Raw genomic sequence first — 24,037 nt, forward strand, 5'->3', positions numbered from 1 at the left:
GTGTGTGTGTGTGTGTGTGTGTGTGTGTGTGTGTGTGTGTGTGTATGAGTGTGTGTGTATGTGAGTGTGTGTATGTGAGTGTGTGTGTGTGTGAGTGTGTGTGAGTGTGTGTGTGTGTGTATGAGTGTGTGTGTGGTGTGCATATGCTGTTTCCGTGTAAATCATTAAACATTTGAGGGTTGTGCAATTTCTATTTCAACCATTTAGGTGTCCGACAGAGAGGCATATAGCCATCTGCATGGGCATTGCTGCCCGCGGGAGGGAAGGGAGGCTTGCTGAAGTGACTGTGTGAGGCGAAACAGCAGGTGACGAATTCTCCAGAGCTGGAGACGAGCACCAGCTGCCACTGGGCACAGACCCATTTCTTGTGCGGCAAACCGTTCCGGACTCTGCTGAGCCTGGACTGTGGGTGTTGTGTGGACCCCTCGCCCAGCCAGCCCGGCTCAGCTCCCTTTTACAATCACGAGAAACCAAGCTTGGGGAAACAGAACAGCAAAGGTTTGTCTTAGCTCAAATCTAGGCTTGGAGGGAAGGCTTGGTGGTTTAGAGTGCAGCTTCTTGGCTGTCGTGGTTTCGCCTGTCATCCTCTTAGGGGGGCCTTCATCTTTTTGGCAGCACGGTGGCTTGAACTCAGGGCCTCCCACATGCTAATCAAGGGCCCTACTCTTAAATTACATCCCACCTTCCTTTTTCTTCTTTAATTTGAGACAGGGCCTCGCTAAGTAGTCCCAAATATACACTATGTGTAACCCAGGCAGGCTTTGAACTTGTGAGCCACTTGCCCGGTCTACTGAGTATCTGCAGTTAGAAGCCTATGCCATCATGCACAACAGGGCTTATTCCTTGGCTGAAAGGGCTGTCTCTTAAATAATCAGTGACGGGCCCTACAGCTGCCAGCATGAAGGAAGGTTGGCTAGAAGAAAAAGAGGTCAGTGAGACTACACCTGGGGCCACATCTGTCCTAGAGTGCCAGGAACTAAGGGTTTCCCTAATGGAAGGCTAAAAGCTTTGAAACCAGGAAAACCCACAGGCAAAACGAAACTGATCAGTCACTATCCATACTACACGCCGAGATGCCCTTTGACCCTGTTGTTCCTAAATGTTCTGTTCCATGCAGGAGATGCAATCCCCCTGCATACATACAGCCCCCAACTGGCCCGTGCGTGACAGATGAAAGCTGCAGTAGTCCGTTTTCTCACTGGGTCGCAGTTTAAGGGTGCTGTCCACTGTGGTGGGAAGATACCGCAGCAGGAGTTTGGGGTGTCTGTCAGGAAGCAGAGAAAGACGAAGCTGCTGTCTGCTCATTTCCTCCTGTTTGTTGAGCCTGGAGGCGGGACTGGAGAGATGGCTCAGTGGTTAAGAGCGCTTACTGCTTCTAGAGGACCTGAGTCCAGTTCCAAGCACCCACATCAAGTGGCTCACAGCTGCCTGGAGCTCCAGCTCCAACAGCCATTTCTGCTCTCCATGAGCACCCACACTCACATGTGCATAGCGACACACAGGCGCACACATACACATAATTAAAACAAACCTGTAAATTATGCAGCTTAAAGCTCATGGGATGACGCTAACCCTCTCTGGACACGGCCTTAGAAGCATGCCCAGAAGCTTGTCTCGTAGGTGATTCTAGATTCTGTCAATATTGACAATCAATATTAGCTATTACCAGAGCCTGTAGCCTACAGCCTGAAACTCCCTTCTCAGGAGAAGAGAGACAGAGAAAGAGATAGAGATAGAGAGAGACAGAGACAGACAGACTCTGCCTGGAGAGTCGGCCCTGTGCTGCAGTCACGCTGCCTGGACACAGACTCCGAGCTGTGTCTCCCCCACAGGCCGGGGCCCACCCAGGCACTCCAGCTGGATGCCTGTGTCTGAAAATCAGACTTAATAGGATTCTTGCTGAAGGCTGGAGTTTCAGGGAATGAAAATGACAAGAATGCACGGTGTCATTTTGTTCCTTTGCAACAAGTTAGGACAGCACCAGTCAACATTTGTGTGGGAGGCTTCTCATCCTGCAAAATAAGCCTGGTGCTCCCCAGGCGCTCTGTGAGAGCATCCACGGACAGCTGTTAATACTGCCCCTTTGTGTGGCTCTGTAATAAGTTGTAAAAATAAAGACAAAAGGTGACTTGTGTGGCAATGCGTTTATCATTTCTCGGGTACCACACCTTTGGGGCAGAGTCTTTCATTGACCTGAGGCTCGCCAAGCCGCTAGGTTGGTGGGCCAGCAAATGCCAGTGTCCCACCTGTGTCTGTCTTCCCAGCACTGGATTGCAAGTACTCACCACTGCATATGTCTTTCTTACATAGGTTCTAGGAATCTAATTGCTGTCCTCTTAAGAAATTGAGCCATCTCCCTGGCCCCCACCAAGTGATTTTTTAAATTTATTAGTAAAAGTTCAGGGCGTGTATTTAGTCTCAGCCACTGTGCATGCCATACGCCTCTAAGACCTGTTTTTGGTTTACGGAGAGCATGACAGATGTCTTAGTATCTGCTTCAGGATAACTTGGATTTTGGGAATGACATACCAGCCATTATCATTGCTCAGCAAGCAGCTTTACCTACAAAGCCATCTCACAGGCCCCAAATCATGTCCTGGAAAGCATGACAGAGGGGGCTGCTCTCCAGAGACTATGCACGGTGACAAACAAGGCTTCTGGGAGCAAATTCTGGGACCATTCCCTCAGAGTAAATACTCCTTGGGGAGATGTCTTCATAGCCAGCCTGCCACTTCCCCTGGGGGCACCTCAGTGTGCCACAGATGTCTGTTCTCTTTTGAACTCCAATAAGGGTCAGCAGTGAACTGTCTCTAAAGAAGAATTTGGATGTCTGCCTTAAACCAGAAGCCACCAGGAACTAAACTGTTTGTCTCATGTGGACAAAGGCTTCATTCCCAGAACCTTGTTCAGCGTGAGATAAAGGGGCTAGGATTTCAGCACAGGAATTTAGGAGGACGTATAAACTCCATTATCAGGGCTCATCTGTGGGGCCAGTGAAGGTTGGACCTTTGTTTGCTTACCTCCCATTCATGATTTTCTGGAACAAACGACAAGTCAAGGAGTAACTTCTCTATCTATCCAGCCACAGCCACCCCCACCAGAAGGAAACTGGCGTCACCCCAGGTCTGCTTATCACAACTATTGTGGTTATTAATATTTATTATTTATTTATCTTTTAGTTAAACAGCGGTTAGTCCTAAACCAGCTGTAGGCCCAAATCACCACACAGAAACTAGGATTTATTTAAGTAACCTAGAGCACAATGCTGGACAACGATTACTCCACCCTAAACCTTCAAGCCCGCATAGCTTCCTCCCATTCATATTTTCCACATTATACTTGCTTTAGTCATATGTTAGGTCTGGTTCATCTCTCCTGGTGATCCCAGGTTTCCCCTCTCCTACCTCTCTTCTCTGAACCCTCCTCCCACTCTCTTCTTTCTCCTTCTCCCTGAACCAGGATGCTCTACCCTATTCTCTCCATCCTTCAGCACTGGCTGGTTGTTTTATTGACAACACAGAGAAAAAATGGTGGCATGTTCACTCAAACTTGAGACAGGTGATGCTCAGAATAAGTATCACAGTGCAATGCCTGGATTGAAACCAGAGAGTGGGGTAGAGAAATCAGCACGTGAATGAACAAGGGTAAATTGTGTACATTCCACAGAACATTATGCTAACACACGACCAGTTCAGAAGACTGTGGGTGCCACCCACCTGGGTGAGCCACAAACGGTCAAGTGAAAGCTGTGGGGTTTGACGCAATTGGGGTACAAGGCCTGGGAGAGAGCTCAGTAAAGTGCTTGCCTTGCAAACATGAGGGCCTGAGCTTGGTACCACAGAACTCGTGTTTAAAAAAAAAAAAAGACACAATGGTGAGCTCACATGAGCCCCGCTCTGGGCAGGTGGGCAGGCTTCAGCTCCCTCGGACGTGGAGGTATATATGTGAGCTGACTGGTGTGGGTGCTGGGAACCAAACCCTATAGTCTTCTGCAAGAGCAGGAATTGCTCTCAAAACCTTACAGGAGGCTGTCGTATCCACAACTAGTCTCTTTGAACTCTCCATTCCTCCACGAAGTGCACACAGACTTTTTGTCCCTGCTGTGTAGATCAGCTGAGCTTTTCTTTTAATCAAGACTCCCCTTTTTTAAAAAAAACAAGGAAGTGGCATCAAAAGGTGGTCCAGAAAATGATAGATTCCTTGGGACAACTTGAGAAAGTAGGGTACAAAAATTCTGTCACTAGTACATATTAAAATGTTTGTCTTCTCACGTTCAGCTCCCCAGGAGACTTCAGGTTGGTGTCTCTGGGTTAGTTCTGTGAAGCGCATCAGCTGCATCTTTCATCTTTTGTGGGAACTTTAGAGCAGTAGCCTATGTGGCTCTTGGCAGAATGGTCCATTTATGCTGAGAAACTGGCTGAGAAAGAGAAAGCAGAATGTTTAACTTTCCCGCACACTGCAGACAACTGACTGTCTTCCTGGGTTCAGGATTCAAGACAGGCCAGAGCTCTGGAAACCCAAGAAGAAGCTCACACAAACCGGAATCCATTTGGCCACTTTCCAAGTCACCCATCTTGGTGAAATTCTATTTTGAGGCTGATTTTTTACTTAACCGTGCTATTTTTTTTTAAATTATCTGTCATTGTTACTTAGTGTGGAGGAGCATATTTGGGCTTGAAACCGTCACTCACGCTTGGAAAAGCGTGGTTTCTCTCACCCGAACAGCACGCTTCCTCTCGGTGCATCCGAGCAGAGAGAAAACGGGATGAGAAGGCGACACTTCTGTGTCCTGCTCCCGTTCCGGTTCTGAGGGGCTTGAGCAAGGCAGTTGCCTTCCTTGCCCCTTAGTATTTTCATATAAAACTGTGAGCAGTCGCCGCATCTCACCTGCAGCCCAGGGCTAACGAGATGAAGCAGGGTCCGCTTCCCACGCCTCTGGAATGAAACCACTGCACATAGAGACTGTAGAAATCTCATTCGGTTTTGGTTTGGTTTGAAGTGAATTTTGCAGACAGGGTCTTCTGTAGCCCAGGCTGGACTTGAGCTCACAATGTAGCCGAGGGTGGCATTGAACCCCTCATCCTCCTGACTCTGAGGCTCAAGCGCTGGTGTGACAGACATGCTCCCCGCCATGTCTGGCGTTGAATGTGTGAATGTCTGCACTCTTCACACCCATGTTTACCACCACCATATCACAGCAGGCCAGGGGCCTTCGGAGGGAAAGATCCCTGCCATGTGCGAGCCTTTGTTACACTGCAGTTTCTCTTGTAGAGAGGAAACTTTCCCTGGGCACAACACTAGGGCGGGGGACTTTGCCTAAGAGCCAGGATTCCCGGCACTTGGTCTGGATCTGGGGACATAGACAGTCATTAAACACAGGTTATGAGAAGCAGGACTATTCCAATTGTTGTGTTTTTTCTTTCCCCTGGGAATACCGGGGGTGTTAAATAGTGGCCAGCGCCCACATTTATGGCTAAACCCATTTATAAGAGGAAATATTAATTGTTATCCGCTGGCACTGTTTGAAGCAGTTTCTAAGCAATGCCCTGCTCCAAATAGCCGTGTTTGGGCTGGGAAGATGGTCCAGTCAGCATGTGGTGGTCACTGAGTGCCACCACCTAACATCTATTACTTTATTGCTCAGCTGAACACAAGCATAAGGAATGGGTTTGGATCCCCAGAATTCAGGTTTTTAAAAAAGAAAAGAAAAGCCAGGTGTGCTGGCAAGGCAGAGACAGGCTCACTGGCCAGCCAACCTAACCTAATCAGCAAGCCCTAAGTCTCTGTGAGAGATCCTGTGTCAAAATAACCACAGTGGATCAGGCTCCTGAGACAGCTCAGTGAGAAGGGGCACCAAGCTGGACAGCCTAGGTTCAAATCCCTCTATAGAACGGGGGGGGGGGGGGAGGGCAACTCCAGCAAGTTGTCCTCTGAACTGTGTGCAAGCTCAAAATCAATAAATAAATGTGATTTTTTAAATTGAAAGCGGTGTGGGAGTAAGAGGTGGCTCTGCAGTTGAGAGCACTGGCTGCTCTTGCACAGCATCTGGGTTCCATGCCCAGCACGGCTCGGTGGCTCAGTCATCTGTAATTCTAGCTTCAGCGGATCTGGTGCCCTCTTTGGCCTCCACAGGCAGCAAATACAGAGTTGCACAGACATACATGCAGAAGGACATACACACATCTAAAAATTAAATAAATAAATAAATATTTTAAAATAACATAATGAAGTAGATCATTCATGAAGAATTCAAGACTGACATCTGGCTTCTACATGCAAATGCACATGCACTAGCACAGACACACACATACACACACACACACAGAGAGAGAGAGAGAGAGAAAAAGAGAGAACTCACTTTCAGTACCTAACAGTGTGCAAAACCCAAGCTTGTTTCTGCTGCTTAGAGCCCAGCCCTCTGCATCTTAGCACTCATGTTAGGCTGCAGCCACTGAGGCACAGGCCAACGCCAGACCTGTCCCCTGGTGGTTCACCCAGTAAGAACGTGCTACGGTGACTCGGCCAGCCCAACCTTAGGCGAAGCATCCCAACAGAGTGCAGGCCTTTTCAGATCACCCGGGGAGGAGGGAGGCACAGAAGCAAACACTGAGGTGCAGTCCTCTGGTTTTCAAATCACGGATGAGCAGATACGTCTCAACAACACAACCTTATCCTCTCCAGGGCTGGGATGTCCCAGGATCTGCAAAGTTCGTGCTGCACGAGGCCTAGGTCGGAAAACTGCATCAAGCACGTGGGGCTGGGGCAGCGTGTGTGGGCAAAAGATGGCATACTGTGGACCAAGCACATAAAATCTACGTTCCTCTCTTGCCCAGCTACTGAAATGCTAGCAACCAACTACAGTGTGGCAGCCCCGAGTGGTGGTTGTCTACCTCTGAGCCACCCAAGAGCCACCTCTAGCCCGGAAGCAGTTCCAGTCCTTCACATTACGTGGGGCTGTTGGGCTGTTTCAGAGGTTTGGGAAGCAAAACTCAGGGGATGCCACCATAGGGCAGGTCAGGTTCTCTGCAGATGCCACCATGCCCTACGGTGCAGAGTCATGCCCAGTGTATTCCCTGCCAGCTGTGTTCTCACTCAAGTCTTTCTTCCAACTGCTGGGCTTGAGATTCTCTCTCCCATGCCCTTCCCACCATTACTTCCATTCCTCAAGGTTTTGTCCCCCACTAGACCAATTCTACAGTCTTTTGGCCTCACCCCCAAATTAGGCTTCTGTCTTCTTTTACTATATCCCAAATGGCAATGAGCTCCTCATCCAAACCAAAAGCTTTCTTATTTGTCCTCTCAGAAATATGAAGCCTGAGGAAGCTTTTCCCTTGTTTTACCTATCCACCCAGTCAAACCTGAGGCAGGGCTGTCCACACCCGACTCCACAGGAATCAGTGCGCATATGCATAAACATGCTCCCCAGACTCTCCACCACGCACCTACCCCATGCTGCCCCTGAGAGGACAGGAGGAAGGGGGTAGATGGGCGAGCTTGGCTTCTCTCTGCTGGAGCCTATGCTGCAATATTTCTCTTTACAGCATTTCCAAATCTGAAAGCAACCAGGAGGCGAGGCAGGAGGCAGGGGTCTTTGTTCCTCCTGCCTCTGCAGCCAAGTGCAAGCTATCTTCTTTTGGCCCTTGAGCTACACTTCACCACTGCCCTCTACACTCCCCTTCATGGCCAAAACTATTCAGAATGGAATCTCCAGCCACCATCTCCACTTCCTCACTTTCTGTGACTCATCCCATCTGCTCCAATCACTGAAATCCTAATTCAGTTTCCCAAAACCAGACAGGAGGTTCACAATCTCATCCTCCCTCTTCTCAAAGGCACACTCCACCTTCCCTGGAGCCTCTTACTCTGGGGTTTGCACCCCTAGATTTTGCCTCTTTCCTTCTCATGACCATCTAATCAAATACCTGCCGAGACTTCTCCTCTTGCTCTAGAGCCAGACATCTACCTGCCTTTCCTCAAGGTCAAATCCATCACAAGCTTCCTCCTCCTCCCAGAAGACCAAGCCAGAAGTCCATGTCTGCGGATGCACACATTGGCTCCTCCGTGGGCGGGCAGTTAACAGTTCTTCTTGACTGAGTGTGCATGTAAAAGCTCAGTCTTTTCTCCTCCAAGACAGAGAGCCGGGTCAGTTATATTTTAGCAGCCAAGTCCCTAGATCTTCCTCATAGCCATAAAATGTACAAAATCCCTCCCGTCCTGCTTACCCATCTAGCCTCTATGGCCACTCACGGCTGCCAGATCACTGCAGAGCATCCACAAGACTAGTTCTTCTAGCCCTCTCTACCTGCACTGAAGTTCCACCATGTCCTGATTCAGGAAATCTGTAAGAAGGAGTTTCGTGGTTGCCCATTAGCATCAAAATTAATTAGGAATTCTCTAACCTGTCACAAAGTGTCCCTCATGATCTGGCCTCTGTCTTCCTGTGCAGCTAAGAGCCCCTCCCCCCCATGCTCTTTTTGACAAGATCACATACTATCCAACTTTCATTCACTTTGGAGCATCAGTGAAGTAGCCTCTTCATGCCTAGCGCCTCCCTCAGTATGGAAAAACAGGCACTCATTGTCTCCCATACCCACGGTACCCTTGCTGCCCTGGGTCTCTCTGCTTCCTCCTCTGTCTACTTACCCAGAAACTCCTGGTCCAGGAAGCTCCCCTAAGGGACAGAGGATGGTGCATTCACCTCCACCTCCATACACTTAGTAACAGAACACTCTATATCTAAGGTTGTTGCTAAATTCTTGCCTATTAGTAGATTTTACACAGTATCTGTATAAGCAAAGGACTTCCCATACGTCCCAGTGTTTCCACTGTGGCCGATTTCCAGTGTGCACCGAGAGAACCGTGTGCTTCCAACTGGAACTGACACACGAATCTAGGGTGCACACCTAGAAGGTAAGGCCTGCGAAACTCCCTCTCACGACCTTTCAAGGGTAGCTGGTGTAGCTCAGCTTTGCAGGTAGTGAGAAGCACGTGATAGGCGTAGACAAGGGAACCCTGGATGATGCCTGCATGGGAGGGATACAGAAGAGGCAGCTAATGGGCTGGATGAATTAGGAACACATATGTGACCAACAGTCATTAGCAGCTAAAACTTTCTACCTACGGACTTCCAAGTACAGAAAGCCAACACGTCAGACCAAAGCTATGAGTTCGAAGATAGAGAACACAGATCCCTGCCTGCGTGGCCTCCTTCATTCCTGCTCCAGGACACCTAGAGTCCCCATCAAGTGCATTAGGAAGACACCAAGATGCTATTTAATTAATGTATCATTTAATTAACGTATCGATGATTCCAAGTGTTGAGGATTTTTCCAGAAACTGACAGTTGATGCTTTGAACAAGTGACTCATGCTAGCGAGATATAAGGAACCCTAGATCCAACTGCATTGAAGCATCGAAGGCAGGAAATCTGTAGGGTTTGGGGGCTACATGGTCTACATTTGACAAGCTCACTCTATATGAAGTGTGTCAGGCCTCCTCAGCTGCTTAAAAAAGTAAGCTAAATGAAACAAAACCAGGAGCACACGCACAACCCCCCTTCTGAAGTTCCCATAGGCATGTCTGAACGACAATGAAAACTGAAGTGCTGTCCTACCTGTGTCTACGCAAGCCAGCACACACCTCTCACCAGACAAGCCGGTCCTCCTGCCGCTGTCTGTCGCCCCCTCACGGCTTCTTTCTCTGGCTCACTCTTAGAGCATTGCTGTCCCCAGCGCTCTTTTCCCAAGGCAGATAGTACTTCTGAGAGCTCATAAAGGGTTGCCTGAAAGGAACTTACGAAATATCAAAATAGAAAGCCAAAACTAGTGCAGAGCAGTACAAAACAGGCTTATCAGGTTTACTGACCAGTTTTATAAAAGAATAATCTCGGAACACACACACATGTATGCGCACACTCATATTTATACACACAAATGCACAGATATACACATCAGCTAACTTCACTTAGCTACAGAATATAGTAAAATGTCTTAAAACACATGCCACAATAAAATGGGTTTGTTTTTACATTTTCTAGTGATGGGATTTAATTTATTTTAATTGCACTCCATTCAGAAGTTTTGCAAACCAGACACTATTTGGACAGGTTGGTTGGTTGGTTGGTTGTTGTTGTTTTTACAGTTTCTGTGTAGTAGGAGTCTGAGTAAGATTCATGGGTGTGTTTAAACTTTGGCATCATCCAGGGAGTAACTCTGCCTTTCAGAGAGGAGCCTGCTGAAGAGTGCATGAAGGAATGAAGCAGAAGGCTGGAAATTTGTAAATATGGAGAACTCATGTCAGGAGGGCCAGGCTAAAATACTTTATGTAGTTATTTTATGATATATATATATATATATATATATATATATACACATACATATATATATATACATACATATATATATACATATATATATATATTTAATACCTAGTATTTTAACCATCTTAAAGTGTACATTTCAGGGCTGGGGTGATGGCTCGGTGGTTAACAACATACAGGTCTTGCAGAGGACCTAAGTTCAGGTTCCTACATCCACACTGGCCAAGGAGTCCCCCTTCTGGCCTCTGTGGGTACTACACTCATGTGCACAGGCACACATGCAAACACATCCTTTAAAATAAAATAAGCATCTTTTTATTTTAAACTGTACAGTTCAGTGGCATTAGAACATTCACAGTGCTCTAACATCCCCGTCAGTCCATTTCCAGGACATTTTCATCATCCCAAAGAGAAACTCTGCCCACGGAGTATGAATTCCTTCTCTGTTTCTCAGGTCCCTGAAAGCCTTTCGTCTGCTTCTGTGTCTGTGGCATATGAAGTGTGTCATGTGAAGTGAAACTCTTCAGAACTCACCCTTTTCTGTACCCACTCCCTTACTTAGTAGAGTGCTTGCAGAGTTTATCAGTATATCAGGGGCCGCTCTTCTTTCAGGGTGAATAATACTTCATTGTACAGAGACACCACAATTTGTTTAGCCATTCATCTGCTGACTTATATTGTACTGTTTCCATATTATGCAAAATGTTATTGCATAAGTATGTGTGTTCAGGCTTTCTTTTTCTTTAAGCATTGCCTACAAATAGAACTGCTATTTGACAATTTTTATACTATCTTTAATTATCCCTGTTGGATAATAGAAAAAGCAATATTCAACCTGACGGTAACACAGTGCTTATGCGTGTGTTTGCATGTTTTTGTGTACGTGTTCATGTGTATATGTGCACACACACATATTTGAACACTCATGTGGAAGCCAGAGGTTGATATTGTGTATCTTCCTCAGTCACTCTCCACCTCATTTTTTGAGGCAGGATCTCTTCCTGGGCAGAGATCACCAGTCTAGCTCAACTGCCCACATAGTGTGCTCCAAGGATCTGCCAATCTCCATCTCCACTGGGTTCGAATTACAGATGGGTACTGCCACACCTGAGTTATTTCATGTGTTCAGAAGATTTAAATGCAGGTCCTCAGTCTATGCCTCTTTTTCCTATGTTCACTTCCTGTCAACTGGTCCCTTGACCTACCGTTAATTTTATTTACTCCTGTTTTGGGCTAAAGGTGTGTGCTAGAGCTGAGCCACACTGCAACTAGAAAGAGGTTTTTCCAGCAAACAACACAATCTCAGGGTTCATAATGTGATCAAAAACCCTGCAACAGTGCATTCATCTGAAGGAGCCCAAGGAGGAAAAATAGCCATAAGATCATAGCCGAGGCTGAGCTACAAAGTGAGACATTGGGGGGTGGGGAGGAGAAAAAGCTGATACATTATCCTCACTATCTCTAGAAATTAGCTATCCCTAGAAGCATGGGCCCCTCTGATCAACAAGAGCCCAGATACCAAAGGATAACTTATAGGAGGAAAAATGAATTTAACACATACTTTAATGAAGTCATTCAAATATAAACATCCACTGATTCTTAACAGGGACTCATCAGCCTTGCAGATTCAATGCTTAAACAGAAGTTCCCCATTCCCATATCTATTAAGATAAATTGGGGAGATTTCTAGGTTATATTCTCCTGCTCGCACACCCAGGCTGATGGGATGAACACTTCAGCAGCTGGGCATCAGCAGCCCCTGTGTGGACTCTTCTGTGCCTCTGAGGCAGGGAACCACTGGTCCAGGGCAATGTTTTCCAATTTCTGAACCAGAAACAGAAGCAGCACCTCCTGGGGATTTGCTGTGAGTGCAGGGATTTGGCACAGGGCAGATAGTGGGTAAAGTTCTGTGCAATCACAGGGACCTGAATTTCAATTCCCAGAACCCATGCAAAAAGTCCATCAAGGTAGCTCATACCTTTAATCCCAGAACTGGTAGGCAGACACAGGACAGGACAATCCTTCAAGCTTTCTGGCTACCCAGCCTAGCCAATCAGTGAGCTCCATGTTAAGTTAGAAGAGATGCCGCCTCAAAAATTAAGGTAGAGAGGCCTAGAATAAGATAATCAATGCCAACCTGTGACCTGCACATGCAGCTGTCTGGGCACACACACACCCTTACCGATATACTCACCTTCCTCTACACATGCTCACACATGCAAGCATCACAAATACAAATGCATAAAGTAAATAAGCACTGGGGTTTTTATGTCCAGATCCCTGCAATTGCTCAAGTCTTCTAGGGTAATCCGAGGCCAACAGTGAGGAGCACATGGATCCAAAGAATGAAGCATCTATTGGTCAACAGTAGATCCAACAGGAGGGTCTCATGCGTCCCTCTCCAGACAACCCCAAAAAGGCTAAGGCAGCAGCCTGTCAAGGCACAACCAGAGTGTTTGGTCATTGGGGAATTATCAATCCATCCACAGGAGACAGAGCTGTTCTTTCCGGAAGGGACTGTGAGGGACTCTAAAGGGTTCTCTGGTTCTGTCCATCCCTGTGATCTCTAAATGCTTTGCTTGCAAGCATGGTCAGCATAAAAACCTGATGGAAGGACTGAAAACAAATTGGGTACATAACACACAGTTGCTGCTGTGGTGGCTACAGGAGGAGATGACTACTGCCCAGGGGATCCTGAGAGCCCAAGGAGCAAGGATCAGCCCATCTGCACATGACAGATGTGCTACCACTCTGCCCACCAATTCTGCAGCTTGTGGCTCAGGATGCCTCAAGTATTTTCAAATTGTCAATTTTTCATATTCATAAGAGACTGGAGATATAGCAGAGCTGTGGAGATTTACAAAGAAATTGAAAGCAAATGGAGCCTCAGCAAGAGAGATGGAATGCCTACATGGATTCCATATTGAAAAGTGAGAGTTACAAGATCCAGCTATACCACTCCCAGGCATATATCCAAAAGATGCTCAAGTACACAAGGACATTTGCTCAACCATGTTCATAACAGTTATTTTTGTAATAGCCAGAAGTTGGAAATAACCCAGATGCTCCTCAATTGAGGAATGGATACAGAAATTGTGGTGTGTTTACACAATGGAATACTACTCAGCAATTAAAAACAAGGAAATCATGAAATTTGCAGGTAAATATGGGAACTAGAAAAGATAATCCTGAGTGAGGTATCCCAGAAGCAGAAAGACACACATGGTATATACTCACTCATAAGTGGATATTAGACATATAGTATATGATAAATATACTAAAATCTGTACACCTAAAGAAGCTAAACAAGAAGGAGGATCCTGGGTAAAATGATCAATCCTCACTCAGAAAGGCAAATGGGATAGATCTTGTAAGGGGGAGAAAACAAGGAACAGTACAGGATGGACATCAGAAGAGGGAAAAAACAGGGAACAGGACAGGAGCCTACCACAGAGGGCCTCTGGAAGACTCTACCCTGCAGGGTATCAAAGCAGATGCTGAGACTCATAGCCAAACTTTAGGCAGAGTGCAGGGAATCTTATGAAAGAAGGGGGAGATAGAAAGACCTTAAGGAGACAGGAACTCCACAAGGAGAGCAACAAAGCCAAAAAATCTGGACACAGGGGTGTTTTCTGAGACTGATACTCCAACCAAGGACCATGTATGAAGATAACCTAGAACCCCTGCACAGATGTAGCCCATGGCAGTTCAGTGTCCAAGTGGATTCTCAAGTAATGGGAACAGGGACTGCCTCTGACATGAACTCAGTGACTGGCTCTTTGATCACCTCCCCTGAGGAAGAAGCAGGCTTACCAGGCCACAGAGGAAGACAATGCCGCCACTCCTGATGAGACCTGATAGACTAGGATCAGATGGAAGGGAGTGAGGACCTCCCCTATCAGTGGACTGGGGGAGGGGCATGGGTGGAGAAGGAGGAGGGAAGGTGGGGCTGGGAGGGAAAGAGGAAAGGGTTACAGCTGGGATACAAAGTGAATGAACTGTAATTAATAAAAAGAAAAAGAGAAGAAAAGTTAGAGTTAGCCTTGACCGTAAGAGAGTGGAAGAAAACAAGTCTAGGGGCAGCTTTTCCCCAGCGGTGAGAAGGTGGTTCTCGGCCAGGAGGGCGTGGTATACACCTGCAACCTCAGTGGAGCTCTGAAGGAAGAGGCAGGAAGATGAAGAGGTCCAGGCCATCCTCCAGCCCCTGCTGCTGCTGCGGTTTGAAGGGAAATGTCCCCCACAGGCCCATGTGTTTGGTCCCCAGCTGGTGGCGCTATCTTTGGAAGGTTACAGAATCGTAAGAGATGGAGACTTGCCAGTCTCCCAGCCCAGACCCACTTTTCTTCCCTGATTCCTGACTACAGCAGCAGTGTGGACTGCCATGGTGGACTGTATCCTCTCAAACTGTAAGCCAAAATGAACACTTCTTCCACTCAGTTTTTCCTGTCAGATATTTGCTGACAAAAACAAGAAAAGTTATAAACATGGGGAAAGCCCACGAGAAGAAGGTAAGTTAAACTGACTTGTTCTGTCTGGCTCATCACCCATTCATTCTACACGAACTGTATTCCTCCCTGCACGATGGCCAAGACCGAGAAAGCTATCCACAAGCCGTAATCGCCTGCTATTTCTAAGACTGACTCCTCTGTCCACCTCCCAGGTACCACATCTGTGTGACGGTGCTGATCTACTTCCTGCCCCTGCTGGTGATTGGCTACGCCTACACGGTCGTGGGAATCACGCTGTGGGCCAGCGAGATCCCCGGGGACTCCTCCGACCGCTACCACGAGCAAGTCTCCGCCAAGCGCAAGGTGAGCCAAGGTCAAACTGGTGTAGCCCAGCCTACCGCTACAGGGGCCTAACGTCCCAGAAGCAGGAGCCACAAAGCTTCTCTGGATCAGGGACAGGAGAAGAAAGCAGGTCTTTCTTCATCCCCACAGGTACACTCATAGGCAGTCACACGTATGCACAAACTCTCATATATGCACATATTTATACACACACAAAAGTACTCACACACAGGCACACACGTACATACGCAGATCACATTCATATACATACACATCAGTACTCACATATGTGTGCACATCCACGGATACGCACACACATGGACATTCATACACATGCACACACATGTACAGACACTCATACACATGCAAACACGAACAGTCACATACATGTACACAGATAGAGGCTCCTATACATACACTCACGAGCCTTCTACCTATACTTATAAGCCTATATATACACGGGAATACTCACACACATAAATTCATACACACACATATATATATCACGTGCGCACGCTCACGTACTGACGCTATACTCAAGTGCACACGCGCATAGACACACACACAGATACTTTATATATAACTCATGTGCAGTCACACAGTCCTTCCTGTGCACACTCATATACATGCTAACATACATATTCATATACACATGTGCTAATCTACAGTTATGCAAACATGTAACAAACTCATACACATGTCAAATACTCATACATACGTATCCATTTATGTATGCGTGACTTGCACAGACACACACACTCACAGACAAATGCACACAACTTACAGACATACACACATGCATACACAAAGCGCCGTTGCCTGAAATTTATAATGAGAGAAATTGGTCTCCACAGCTCTAGAGGCCAGGAGTCCAAGCTGAAGGCAGAGCTGGTGTCTGGTGAGGTCACTTCCTGCTCACGGCAGCTGCCTTCACCCTGGGCGCTCACACGGTGGAAGAGCATGGGAGCTCCAGGGCCTCTCTTACAAGGGCCTTAATCCTGTCTAAAAAGCTTTGCTCTCTGTGTCTAATAGCTTCCCAAAGGCCTGTGTCCTAATACTGTCACATGTCAATGGCAGCTGGGATTCAGCATGAGATGAGGCCTGACATGAACATTCAGGCTCCTGGGTCTTACAGATCTTCCTCAAACCCCCTTTAAACACGGCTTATTTCCTTATGTGGACTCTTCAGTCCTCACCCTTCTTCCCTCTGCTTCAGTCTCCAAGCCAGGCACCTACCTCAGCTCCCCTCGTCCCCTGAGCCAGCCCCTGCTGCCTTCCCTGCACCTTGTCTCCCGAGTCCCCATGCATTCCTGCTCATTATCTCGCCCTTGGCCCGTCAGGGTCTCCTTACAGCCCCCTCTGCAGCGTTTCTGGTCCACTGCAGATTATAAATCTATATATCTGGGATGAGACCGGGAACCTTTAACTCCTAACAAGTCCCTGGTGACACCGAGGACGCAGCTCTGCACCACACCCTGGGGACTGGCTCAGACCCTGAATCCGAAGTGCTAAGGCGTTCGGCCTCCTTAGAAGACCGTGTTATAAACAGGGTCCCACTCACACCGCACAGTGACAGGGAGGGGAGAGAAGCCACCCCCTCCCAGCGCCGCAGCGCCCACAGAGCTGTCCGCCTTGCCCTCTCCCCAGGTGGTCAAGATGATGATCGTGGTCGTGTGTACCTTCGCCATCTGCTGGCTGCCCTTCCATGTCTTCTTCCTGCTGCCCTACGTCAACCCGGATCTGTACGTTAAAAAGTTCATCCAGCAGGTCTACCTGGCCGTCATGTGGCTGGCCATGAGTTCCACCATGTACAACCCCATCATCTACTGCTGCCTCAATGACAGGTGAGTTACCCGAGCTCACGCCAAGGCTCGAGCGCCGTCAAGAGGGAGTGGTGGCTCTGCAGCAAGCGAAGCGCACACCCCAAGCCCTGCTCATCGGCCCGGCAACGGTGTGAGCCCAGAGTGGACGGTTTTCTTTTCCCAGAAACAAAACAACAGGCATCTTCAATTTTATGTGTGATACAGTTTTGTTTTGTTTTTTTTCTTGTTGAGTGCAAATTTGTATGTGTGAGTGGGGATCTGTGTGTGCACACAGAGGCCGGAGGAGAAGGTCGGACGCTTGCTCTGTCATTACTTCTCTTATTCCCTTGAGACAGTCTTTCACTGAACCTAACCTCGGCTGGCAGCCAGTAAGCCCCCATGATGGCTCTGCCGCCACACCCCACCACACACAGCCAGGGGTACGGGTACTGTACAAGCACTGCTTTACGTGGGTCCTGGGAATTTGGATCAGGGCCTCACATGAAGCAAGCTCTCTAATCTGTTGGGCAATCTGCCGATGTCTTGTCTTCTGATTTTTAAAAACTGGAGACTGAGATAGTGGGATTGAGAGCTCGTTGGCACTGTTACGTGCTGACGTGCTAGATGTTCTTTTTGTCCCTCGGTCTCTTCCGGGTCACTTCTTCAGATTCATCTTGCATTTTCAGCACCACGGAGTAAGCAAAAGAAGGTCAGAGCTTCCAAGACCCGTTCCTACCCTTACTTTGTCAGACAGGCTAAGGGAATTCCCTCTCAACACCATTAATGCAATTCAGAGATGAAAGATCTCTTGGGACCTGCTGCCAGCCATCAAGATTTCACTGTGGCAGGTAGAGTGCACCCAGGAGGTACCTGGGACACCAGGCTACAATGTCATTGTCACCCAAAGAAGCATCCAACCCCTATCTGGGGAAGGGTGCTGAGGTGAAGGGGAAATAGAAAATCCCTGTCACCCTTGTCTGTCTGTCTATCTGTCTCTCTCATCAGCAGAGAAGGGCCCCCTGTAACTGAGACACTTAGGTACTGTAAGTACATGAATTATACCCCCTTGAACTTGCTCCCAAAAACTCTATTCATCTCATAGTTCCAGCTTCTAAGAGCTTGGTGACCTGGCTCCAATTTTTTAGATTAAGTCTCCTAGCACATCTTTAAATAAAGGAGATTCTCCATGTTTAACAAGTAGGGAAACTGAGGCACCCTGATAAAACATCACTGGCAGTCAAGGGTTGAGTCTTGATATATACCTTTACTGTGGGCCTGGAATACTAGTTACCTTTCTATTGCTGAAGCAAGATGCCATGGACAAAACGACTTAGAGGAGAAAGGATTAATAAAGACCTATTGTTCCAGAGGAATAGGAGTCTATCATGGCAGGGGACTGTGGCAGCAGGTAGTGGACATGGTGGCAGGAACAGCTGAGCGCTCACACCTCCAACTGCAAACAGTAAGCAGAGAGAATGAAGCTAGATTGGCAGAGGCTTTTGAAACCTTAAAACCAGTGACATACTTTTCCCAGCAAGGCCACACCTTCTGAGTCTACCCAAAGCAGCACGACCACCAACAGGGAAGCAAATATTCAAATGCCTGAGACTACGGGGAACATTTCTCATTCAAAGCACAACACTCAACAACCAGGCCAAAAGGTACACAGAAATATATACAGGTGTGGGGTGGGTTTTATTGATGTTCAGTTAACCCAACATCTTCTGCTTATAAACCTAGTAGGAAACAACCTTATTCTGGGATGCCCCTAAGAAAGACTTGGCAACTGCCTGTGACAGGGGCTTGTCATCAGCATTTCCAGATATGAACTATTTTGAACATGCAATGACACAGAATCGCCTGAGTAGGTCCCATGAGGACCCAGCACTATGGGGAGGAAAGCCCTCTAAGGTAGACAGCCTCAGGGCTCACCTCGCCATCCTTTTTCTCCAGGTTCCGTCTGGGCTTCAAACACGCTTTTCGCTGCTGCCCCTTCATCAGTGCTGGTGATTATGAGGGGCTGGAAATGAAATCTACCCGATACCTCCAGACCCAGGGCAGTGTCTACAAGGTTAGCCGCCTGGAGACCACCATCTCCACTGTGGTGGGAGCCCATGAAGACGAGGCAGAAGAAGGCCCCAAGGCCACACCCTCATCCTTGGATCTCACCTCCAATGGCTCTTCCCGTAGCAACTCCAAGACCATGACAGAAAGCTCCAGCTTCTACTCTAACACGCTGGCCTAGAGAGTGGGCATATTTTAAGGGCGTGGCCACCAGCCCATCCTGTGTCCTGACTCATTTATTCATGGAAATCTTTGATCTAGATTCTGTTGGAAATACCCTAACACTGGAGCTTCTGGAAAGGGTCATAATGGTTTAAAGAAAACATTCCACGCTGTATTTAACCTGAACTCCTTGTTGTCTTTGTCAACTACCCTCCATGCTTGTGAGCCAAGGCAGACCAGTGAATGTCTATAAAATGAGAAGGTTATCCTCCATTCCCCTACAGGTCATCCCATGATTCCTGAAATTACTCCATCTGCATGCGGGTGCTCATGTGGGGAGGAATTCTACAGGGCAGTAATGAATCCAGCAGACCTGTTTGCCTGGGGCCCTGTCTTTCTTCAGTAAAGTCATCCTCAGCCATCTGCGGGCTAGCTCACACCACTCCAGCCTTCCACAGGACAGTGTGAACAGAAGAAGGTGGCACCTAAATCCGCTGTCTCTCCACCCAAGCACACATGGCTAGGACTCACATCTTTTCGACATCTCAATATTTCAGTTCACTTGAACATCCCGGGATTGAGGGCTTTGGGTTCTTCTGCATCATGCCCTCCAATGCAGCGAGCCCCAACTGAATACGTCTACAGAGGCCAGCTGTACTCTAACCAAGAGTCAGGATCTGTGCCAGGCTTCACTGAGACTCTTTCCTTCTTTGTAAAGCAACAGGGCTGAACCAAATACTCTAAGTGCCCCCGTGGGTCTCAGTGTTCCCTTGTTTAACGAGATATATATTGCTTTGTCTCCTCCCCTCATGAGCACGTGCATACACACACACACACACACACACACACACACACACACAAATAAAAAAAATCAAATTAAAAAAAAAAAACAATGGTGATCTAAGAAATACCAGGAGTGGCAATCCCTAGAGATGGGTGTATGTAAATATTCTCCCACTGATTCAAAAACCTTGATTTAAAAATCCTTCTCCAGGAAGATCCTGGTCTTTGACAGAGCAGAGGACTTCTCCAGCAGGCTGCTGCAAGCTTCTTCCAGCTCTGCAAACAGGAGAGTGTGGACTTCCTGCTCTGGCTGTTCGCATCTTTGCGCAGGGGTCTTAACTCGGATTTTTCACTTTTTGCGACGTACAGGGTGGAGGGAGGGGGTTGCCCTCTGCAGCACACTCCTGGGAAGAGGAGCCTTTGCATCTTCTCTTCAGACTCTGAATCATGCCCTCCTGCTCCACTTGGCTGGTCTCTGTCTATAAGAGGTTGAATGATCCACCAACCCAAAGGACATTTAGTCTGCAGAGAGCAGAGAACTGAAAACATTATGTGCTGCTATAGTTTCAGGATCTCTAGCAGCTGAGCACACTGTTTCTTGTTGTCTCCCAGATGTATGCCCTGTCCAGATGTGGCTGGAAGCCACAGCTTTGTGAACATCCATGGATGTCCTCATGGTTCAGATAATTGGATGCACACAAGTTCCATCCATTATGTCGGGGGAACAGTGCCACCCATCACCAGGATTTAGAGCTTCTTCCAGCCTTGTTGGATTAATCCTATGGGGTATCAGTATACCTGGGGGAGTCAAAGATTGTATAGAAATAATGCAAGCCAGGAAAAAGAGAAGAGATGCGTATTCTGCAGAGCATTATGGAAAATATTTAATAAACTAAGTAAAGCCCACTCAGTGACAATCTATGAGAAAGTAAAATGGAGGGGCAACAAACGTCAATGCCCAAATTGTTAATTATACTTCCAATAAAGATCGTGCTACATATAGATGCAAAGAAATATGGTTATGAAAAGTACTCAAGAAGACGACATCCAGCGTTGAGGACTCCCCTTCTGCAGAAGACAAGGTTAGGGTAAAGTTGGCAAGGATCTATGGAGCGCCTGCTCTGGTCTTTGCCCTGAGCTGAGGACACACAGCTCCTTCCACCCTGAGGAGCTTCCTGTACCTGCCATTCCAGATTGCATCCGTCCTGGGGAAGCCAGGCCACTCACCAGCCATGGAGGCATGGAGAAGCAGATCCCTCCTAGGGTTTAAAAACCTGACTTTCAAAGTGAGTACTCAAACCAAGGGGTGGGGCTCTCAGAGAGCCTCTGCAATAGCAGGGCTCTGTGCTGACTCTGAAGAGAGCTGCCAGCCGGCTCAGGGGAGCTAAAGGACAGCGATAAGAAATTTCATTCCTTGCGTAGCACAAGGGAAGATGAGGTGGACCTGGGTTTGTGGACATGCCAAAGCAACCCTCAGTGAGACCAGAAAGTTTCTCACTGACCCTCCTCCAAGTCCATTTAATTTGTAGAAATGTCGTCAGTCCCTGTGTGTTGGAACACTGTGGTTTGTGCTCTGTGCATGGGTCTCGTATTGAAATGTGTCGCCCTGTGTTTATCTCCTGAGTTTCCTTGGTGTGCCCCCAGTAGCAGTAGGCTGGGAGAACCCTGGAGCATCTCCCTGGCCATCCTTTCTGTGTTACCTTCACCCTGCAGGATCCCAGTGCCGTTGGCGTGTTCCTGTTGCGCCAGTCTCCTCCTGCCCCAGTTTCTTCTTGGAGAGGAGCTCTGAAGCGTGCCTCATTCTCATGGAGTGGAAGGATGGGGAAGGGACCTCACAGGCAGAGCAAACACCCTTAATCCTTCATCAGAATGTTCAGGCAAAGGGCTAAGTGGAATCCTGGGAGAGGAGAGGACTCAGGCCCGAGGAAGAGTGTCCATAAAGAGGGGTCACTCCTGAGGCATCTGTGTTTGGGGCCTGGGATGCTGAAAAGAATGTCTTCTGGGAATAAAGTGTGCTTTCCGCTATCTCGTGCTTTTGTCTCTTCTCTGGTAAACAGGGACATTTCTGGGCATGGACTGGGATGACATTGGGAACTCTTGCAAATTTCACAGCCAGAGTATGAAAACCTTGAGTCTTCTCAGTGCTGTGGTGGCATGGATACGGGCTGGCAAAATCCAGGATGTGTTTCCAGGCTGGGAAACAGGAACTTGGGGTGAGACTGTGTGGCAACACCAACAATGTCACCTATGAACACAGAGGTGTCAGTTCAAGCTGTCCATGCAGAAGATGACAAAGCAGCTAAGTATACAAGAGATAGCCTGGAGGCAAGGTAGATCACGTGGGAAACGAGGATCATGCTAGAGGATACAGTGGGAGCAGGGGAGGAATTTAGACCACCACATATAGGCTTGGTTGGGTATTTGAACGCTTGGAACCATTGAGAGGTAGGGGCCCCACTAGAGGATGTTCATCCCTGGCAAAGGGACTCTAACCCCCCAAGTGAACTTTTTGTTCTATAAGTTGCCTCGGTCGAGGTGTTTTGTCACAGCAACAGAGAGGTAACTAATGTGAATGGGGAAGAGAAGCTCAGTGCATGTAGGGACTCGTCAAGAGAAGCTCACATTTGCTTTAGCAGAAATGGTCAAGCTGGCACCCATCAGGCTCAGTACTGCCTGGGGAAAGAGGTGTCCACACTTGAATGATGTGGCAGCCCTCAGGGCTGCACCTGGGCTTGGAGGGAGGGTATCAGTTGATGCCACTCCTCACCCATTCTTCCTCCAAGCAGATCGGTGCCATGCAGCTGCATGACTGGTACAACAGCTTTGGTCCAGGCCTCTGCATTAGCAAACACAGCAGGAAACCCCATAGACTGGAAACAAACATCAGTGGCAATCACTGTAAGAGCAGGCAACCAGCCTCCCGCTGCTGGGCCACCTTCCACAGGCAGGGCCACCAAGAGAGCCATGAGACACTGCAGACACACTTGCAGTGGCAAATAGGAGGACAGAGGAGAACAGAGAACTGCCACCCAATCAGAACAATGAAGACTCTCTTTTTTAAATTAAGACATCTTAGAAACTGCTCCCAGAACAAGCTTCAAGGAATCCACAAGTTCCCTTCAAGCTTCCCACATCTCACAGGGAAAATGCTCTCTACCTTCGGAGTGGGGGAGGAAGGGTACATAGGGTTAAAGCAACCTTTAACCCTATGCTGTCCAACAATAGGAGAGGCAGTCAATTGTTTCAGAGAAGGATGAGAAGCCTAAGGTCTTCCAAGCACAGAGAGGGGTAGATGAGCCCCAGAAAAACCAGCCTGGCTGTCAGGAAACAGCTTTTAAAATCATACTTCCTCTCAGGCAGCCTGATGATTTAAAGCTTTAGACAAAACCATCTAGCTCATGATGAAGGGGTGTGGCCACTCTTCATTGAAAGCCACGTCCCTTGCATAAGCAATGGCAATATAGGTCAACAGATAACACAAGGTTTGAAAGACCAATGTGGAGACACAAAGATGTTTCCATTTGCTCCAGCAATGTGTGCAACGCATCCTAAAGATATTCACCCCAGTAGCCATAGCAGGGCCTGCTAATACTCTCCCCTGGACCCCCTCCATTCGTTTGGTGAAAGAGTGAATGGACCTCCTCAGCTCTGACCCCCCGAGCAGTGGTTCAGTCAAGGTCTTGGGATGGGACAGATGGAGAATGCCCCACTCCATCTTCAAGGGTAAATAAGGCATCTGAGCCTGCAGGTAGTCTAAGATGTCATCACTTATTTCTACCCAGTTCGGGAGAGCAGAGGGGAGGCAAAGAGGCTGAGGATCAGAACCTCGTGGCACAGTTTCCACACAATGGTTGCAGAGGTCCCCCTCTCAAGCATCACAGCGCGGGAAGAGAAGATTGCTGATGAGCAACAAGTGACCAGACGAGACCAAAGGCAAATACTGGAGGCTACCTATCCAGCTAGCTCTGCGTCTGTTCAGGTTCAAGCCTGGGTCCTCTGCACTGTGTCTCCTTTCTTCCTTTCCCCCCCTTTATTTTTCCTTTTTTTTAAGATTCATTTACTTACTTACTCACTTACTTACTTACTCACTTACTTACTTACTTACTTACTTACTTACT

General features: G+C 47.8%; 1 protein-coding gene across 1 annotated transcript in view; it reads left to right on the top strand.

Moving 5' to 3' along the window:
• The window catches only part of Tacr1 (tachykinin receptor 1), a 160,595-nt gene extending 138,659 nt beyond the window's left edge, over positions 1-21,936 (top strand). Inside the window, exons 3-5 of the mRNA XM_055596491.1 lie at positions 14,979-15,129; positions 16,756-16,952; positions 18,864-21,936. Coding sequence (XP_055452466.1) covers positions 14,979-15,129; positions 16,756-16,952; positions 18,864-19,155 — 640 coding nt within the window. The 3' untranslated portion in view covers positions 19,156-21,936. The remainder of the gene's footprint in view (positions 1-14,978; positions 15,130-16,755; positions 16,953-18,863) is intronic.
• The last annotated feature ends 2,101 nt before the right edge of the window (positions 21,937-24,037 follow it).

Source organism: Psammomys obesus, unplaced genomic scaffold, assembly GCF_907164565.1.
Source record: "Psammomys obesus unplaced genomic scaffold, mPsaObe1.curated_primary_1811, whole genome shotgun sequence".
In the NCBI taxonomy this organism is placed as follows: domain Eukaryota; kingdom Metazoa; phylum Chordata; class Mammalia; order Rodentia; family Muridae; genus Psammomys; species Psammomys obesus.